The sequence below is a fragment of the Daphnia magna genome, linkage group LG1 (assembly GCF_020631705.1).
Source record: "Daphnia magna isolate NIES linkage group LG1, ASM2063170v1.1, whole genome shotgun sequence".
Classification (NCBI taxonomy): domain Eukaryota; kingdom Metazoa; phylum Arthropoda; class Branchiopoda; order Diplostraca; family Daphniidae; genus Daphnia; species Daphnia magna.
Window position 1 is genome coordinate 11052691 of NC_059182.1, and position 6056 is coordinate 11058746.

A 6056-nucleotide genomic window follows, 5' to 3' on the forward strand; every position below is an offset into this window, starting at 1 on the left:
ATACTGTTATATTATGAGTTTATACTTCTACATGTAAACAGAACCAAATATACTTGTATTCAATGTGAACCCAGGCAAAAATCCGAGGCAATTAATTGCATGTTTTTAGGCAATTTATTGTGTGTTTTAAAACATGTTTATATTGGCACACTTTTTGACGAAATAAATTATGGATCGAATCATACTAAAATCTGAAATTTTGTTTTGCGATAAAAGGAATAATGAATTTTTGGTATACTATATTACCATAATAAATTGCGTAATTAATCGAAATTAAGCACATTATTTTTTGAAGATGAAAAGTTGTGTATTCATGTTCCATTCTAAGTATAATAAATTGAAATATAGCACACGATTCATTTCTGATAATAAATTGCGCACTTCTGTTCCATAATAAGTATAATTATTAGAATTCATTACTTATTACGTCAAAATAAAGCACACGATAATTTTACGATAATAAATTGCGCACTTCTGTTCCAATTTCAGTATAATTCATTACTTATTACACAATTTAGTTCACCGTGGTTTTGAATACTTCCCTACTTTCTGGATATCACGCAATTAATATCTATAGTTGTTCGCATTTAATTCATACTTATACGATTAATTGTATAATAAATGGGGAATGAAGTTTGAGTGAAATCACTTGTATTTTAAGGGGCACATACATAACTCGAATTAAGTTTTAATGTCACCTATTTTTTTCTATTCTTCTGTTTGATGTTATTCAGAGTTGTGGTGATGGCTTTTCTAATAACGGAAATCTTTTCGTCCTTTTCATTTTTGGGAAGTTTGATGTAGTTAAAGTAGATAAGAGTTTGGTCTGAAAATAATGAAACATATATTAAGGTTTGAATTATTATAAAAGTTAACTAGCCAGCTTACCAATTATTTGTGTTAGTTCCTTTTCATCCATTGATGGTTTACCAGTGATGTTGGCACCCATAGTGTGTGTTGCAAGATATTCTTCCGGATACATAAGACGTAAAAGAGCAGCGACAAAGCGTTTGTCGGATTTTTTATTTTTAAGGGGATACTATCAATAACCTTTTCGGTTATTGGAAATTGAGCCTCGATAAACAATGGGTTTTCCAAGTCGATTTTAGATTCCAACTTAGCCTAATAAAAGTTTTTTAATAATTTGAAAAAAAGCCGAATAAGTAAGAAGAAACAACAGTACGCCATCAACCATAATTAAACAAAAAAAAATGTAAATTGAAAAAAAAATGGAAAATGGAAAGTGTGAAAGCTAACTATTCCCTAAACTTTCTTAAACTATCGAACCAATGAGAAGCCTTTTAGATTTACTGTAGTAAATCTCTAAGGGATATAAATATATTCAAATTACACGCGAAGTAAAAAAAAGAAGAGTATTATACCGCCTCAGCCTCACTGCAGTTGCGAGGGGGCTCATCGATTTTGCTGACAGTGGCAATAACGTCAGATGACGACTCGGATGACGACGACAGCTGCTTATTCGCCTTTTGTTTTGCGATGAGTTGGTCAATCCATGTCCTGACGTTGGTGAACTCTGAAAATAAAAAATTTGTTATAATGAGGAAACATTAATGAGTAACAGGATAAATGCACGTTGTTCTATAGAACAACGCGCATTGCGAAGGTATACCTTCGCAGAACTTCAGCTTGCATTTAAGGTTGTCGTTTTCCTCTTGTAGATATCGCACCTTGTCTTTCAGGGACTGTATGTCGTCACAGGACTTTTGAATCATTTCGGCTTTCAAGGCCTCCAACCTCAACCTCCAACCTCCAACCTCAAACGCTGATGTCGATAAATCAGCATTTCTATACGAAAGAGCGACGTGAAAAGGTTATATTCTTGGCTAATGTGCCACATGACACAAGTTTCAGAATCGGAAAAAACGGGACACGTGAAGATCGACGGAAAAGAAAGTAAAAAAAAGATGTAGAAAGCTTTCGCGCCGTAAAATAGTAAGGTTTTCACGCGTGCGGAATTATTTGTTCTAGACTTACGAAATGGATTTCTTTTCAGGGCCATCAGAGCTTTCTTCGTCACTCGTCGCAGGCGAAAATACAGAAGACGATGACAATTTTCGAGTTTTTGGAGACGAAATGAATTTGTTTACTTCGCTGCCAGCCCTGCCCTAAATCAAAATTAGTCGATGACTTTATAATCACGATAACGTAAATGATTGCTATACACTTACTGCTGAACGGACACCATCAGTTTCTAATAGCGTTGTGGCTGTCGAGTCTCCCGAACATTCACTAGTTCTCTTTCTTTTGACTGGCTCTTGGAATGTGTGGTCGCTAGGCTTCTCATCAAAATTGTCAAAAAGAGCCTGAAAATGGAAATACATTCACGAAATAAAATGGTATCATTTCAAAACTTCAAACAAGAAAAACTGAGAAAAACAAACGTTACCTTCTGCTCCGTAATTTTTTTCAAGATGTCTTCGCTTTTTTGGATGTCATGCTTCTTTTTCACGCCTGTTTTTCTCACCACAGATTGCTTTGCTGTTTTTGGTTTACTTGTGTCTCTGGTTTCTTCACTCATATACTTTTTTTCCTTTAATCTCTTAGACTGGCGTTCCCCACTACCTAGGGCTATCTGAATCTGGCCATTAATTTTCTCGTCAGGTTTGTCAGTTTTCTCCCAGATTTTTTCTCTGATCTTCCCAAAACTTGCAACTGGCAGAATTTCATCGGCGAGCTGATCACGATAGTGTTTTAGTAGAATCAAGTCATCTGCAGAAGCAAGATTGGGTTATTTTTTGTTCCGATAACTCTGTAACATGAGTATTCAAGTATATACTTACTACCAAAAAGAAGAATTTTGGCACATTGCTTTAGTTTCACTATTTCTTCTTCTTCAGCATTTTTGGATGGCCGATGCGGCCAGAAAACAAAATGAGACACATCATACGGGAAATTTCTGTCTGATGTTTCATCACCATCACACTCCACGTCAATCAGACTACTTGTCCCTGTTTCCACAGACCCATCATTAAAATCAAAAAGGGCATATTTCGGCAATTTGTTAGCGCGAGGCATGATAACACACTCAAAAGTCGAGAAAATTGAGAACCTAACACAGAGAATTCTAGAACTAGCACGTGGTTTTCAATTTCAGTATACTTTTACAGGGTATTTTATTGCTGTCTGCTACTGAGATATTAATAATCAGTAACCCGTTCGAACAACATTTGCCGATATTTACACAATAACATTTATATAATCAATTAGTAAATTTCATCAAGGCTTCATAAATTTCAAGTTAAGTGTGGATTCACACAAATATATATTTAATTATATGTATGTCCTATTTTCCTCATAAAAACTTTTTCATTTTTCAATTACTCATAACATAATTCGGTTTCATGAACTTTTGTGTGGAAGGTCACCAATGGTGCCACCAATGGCTTGATGGTATGGCATTGGCTTCATGCACGGATTGCGGCGGTTCAAGCCCCGTATATGACAACATTTTTTCCTGTGTTTTATGACATAAAATATATTAGTATCGATCACTAATAATATTTTTATAATAACATATGATTATGCGTTTTTATTTGAATGTTTTCATACGTGCTTGTTTGGTGTAATCATTACAATGACGGGTGAAAGAGTTTGACATCGTGATTGTTAGATAATTCTATAAATTTTCTTCTTCGCCTGGGGGGGGGGGAAGGGTTCGGGTGTCTAAGAAAAATACAACACACACTTTTTCTAGACATTTATTCCTATCGCCAGAAGCATTACAGAGAGGTGTCTACACTTAAACTACCCAGCCTCCGCTTATGGTGGTTTTCCGCCAAATCCACCCTTCCTCTATTGAAACAAAGTATACAGTTAATATTACCTACCCATAGATGGTTTAAAAAAAAAATCGGTGTTCACCTTTTTGTGCATCATACTGTACCTTAACGCGCGAAGCGAAGAAAAGCTATTAAAGGGGAAGGAAGGGCTTTCTACATCTTTCTTTCTTTTCCTTAATCTACTATTCGACAGAACTCACTAGTTATTAGCAGCCTTCGGTTAGGTTTTTCTTTCCCTTTCCAATAACTGTGATGGCCTTTTCGTCAGAAAAAGTAAGTTGATTGAACTTCAAAATTAAATTGCGCTAAGTAATCTAAAAGTAAATTGTTTTAGTTTTTCCCAGTCCCTCTTATTTTACAAATCATGTGCGAGGGTCAATCAAGTATCTTAATAAATTCGTTGCTTGAAGGGCCCTCGTACAATGATTTGACGCTGTTGAAGGAGAATTTAACCTCTTGGTTACTAATCAACAATAAGACAGAGTACGTACAACTATTTACGCGTTTTTGTATATATTTTCTTAATTGAAAGTAATGAAAAATAATTTTTTCATTTATCCAGGTATTACATACCTTCTAAGTCAGAATACCTAAAAATGGGTTCGTCCATATGCCATTACTTTCCGTTGACGACGATTGATTCCCGGTCTTGGGCTAAATTATTTATGACATACGCCGAAGTCCAAAGATCCAAAAATTTCATATGAACGAGCTGTCAATAGAATGGTTTTCCGATTTATTTTAATTCTTAATGATTTAGTGCGCGTATATCTTGTATGATGGGTTGGGGGGGGGGGGTTGGTTATGACCATTGTTTTATTTTTTGCATTTTCAAAAGTCTGGCGAGGATTATTTTTTGCACCCTGTCCCCCTGGAGTGTACCAGTATAAGTTTTTTTATAACGCAACAAGACGTGCTTATTTTTTGTGACGCATCTTTTCGTTAAGTTTTTCACTGTGTCTTTCACGTGCAATTTCCTACTTGCCTGGATAAATCAAACTTCAAGTATTGTGATGAAGCATCACAGACCAGTGAGTTACATGTGCTGGTTAAAAAGACTAAAGTGTAATCCAAACACAATACCGAGGAGAACTTTGTATCGTTTGCGACAACATGTCGTAGGCCGCCGTACAAGTTCCGTCGAAACCCAAAATTTAAATCTCAATAGAAATAATGGTAAATAGTTTCCAAAATTTTAATCAATGAATTATGCATCATGCGTCTTTCATATCATATGTTCCCCTTTGATAGCGTACCAAAATCGTGTGATTAATCACGCAATTACTTGCAATTAATTGGCTTTTTGGCACTCATTTTGTTTTGTTTATCATTTTTATTCAAATTTATAAGTTGGTGAGGGACACGGCCATGTTGCCCAAGATACAACGGCAGTTGACGATAACGAATTTGGTCATGAAAACCTGGGTGCTGTTGATGATTCGTCGTCAGATGGTAATTATCTTCCTCTAGCAGAGGGATTCGGTGAATTCAGTGACAATGATGATTACCCTCGTGTTGGTGATGACGGAATCGGCCCCAGTAATAACGATATCACCAAAGGAGCAGTCCTTTCTCTTCTTTTTGCTTTATTTATCAGATATCGGTTGACTAAAGGTTGTTTAGGTGATCTTTTACACCTTCTCAATCTTATTGTCCCTAACTGTGTACCTCGAACCAATTATTTTTTTGATAAAATGTTTTTTTCTGATACTGTAGTGAAAATGCACTTCTACTGCCCCGATTGCCAATCATATTTGGGGGAACCCAATGATGATAAACAGCACACTTGTGGCATCTGCCGACGGGATTTTGAGGAAAATTCTTTATTATTGCACTCTAAAACTTATTTCTTGTCTACCTCCATTGAAGCTCAGTTAAGGGAAATTTTGGAGAATGATGACAGGTTATGGAGAAAAATTTCCTCCAATAAACAAAAGTCAGTGTTACAAAATTGTAACGTAAGGGGAGAGATATATACAGGAAACTGTTACAGAACTCATGAAATTCGTCGATTTCTTTTATCAGGGGATAACTTCTCGTTAGCCGCCGCTACGGATGGAATCCGTCCTCATAAATCCTCCAAGTTAGAGCTTTGGCCTATATTTTGCACCATAAATGAGTTAGATTTCAATGATAAATCACGATATGTGATTCTAAGTAGCCTCTGGAGCGGTTTCAAAAAGCCTGATATCGAGACTTTTTGGGTTCCGTTTCTAAAGGAAATTGAAAATCTTTTCATTTCTGGTTTCAAATGGA

The 6056-nt window shown here is 35.8% G+C and overlaps 2 protein-coding genes across 2 annotated transcripts; one reads left to right on the forward strand and one right to left on the reverse strand.

Annotated features, from left to right (window-relative positions):
* Positions 1–558: 558 nt before the first annotated feature.
* LOC123471280 lies at positions 559–3109 on the reverse strand. The gene is made up of 8 exons (XM_045172426.1): positions 2802–3109; positions 2408–2730; positions 2190–2324; positions 1996–2126; positions 1631–1806; positions 1383–1534; positions 889–1122; positions 559–826 (listed from the first exon to the last, which is right to left on the reverse strand). Exons 1-7 carry the CDS (start codon positions 3034–3036, stop codon positions 901–903), a joined length of 1374 nt encoding a protein of 457 aa, XP_045028361.1. The 5' UTR covers positions 3037–3109; the 3' UTR covers positions 559–826; positions 889–900.
* An 881-nt stretch (positions 3110–3990) lies between these two features.
* Positions 3991–4539, forward strand: LOC116925013. The gene is made up of 3 exons (XM_032931634.2): positions 3991–4073; positions 4135–4283; positions 4363–4539. The coding sequence occupies exons 1-3, from the start codon at positions 4053–4055 to the stop codon at positions 4505–4507; spliced, it is 315 nt and encodes a 104-aa protein (XP_032787525.2). The 5' UTR covers positions 3991–4052; the 3' UTR covers positions 4508–4539.
* The last annotated feature ends 1517 nt before the right edge of the window (positions 4540–6056 follow it).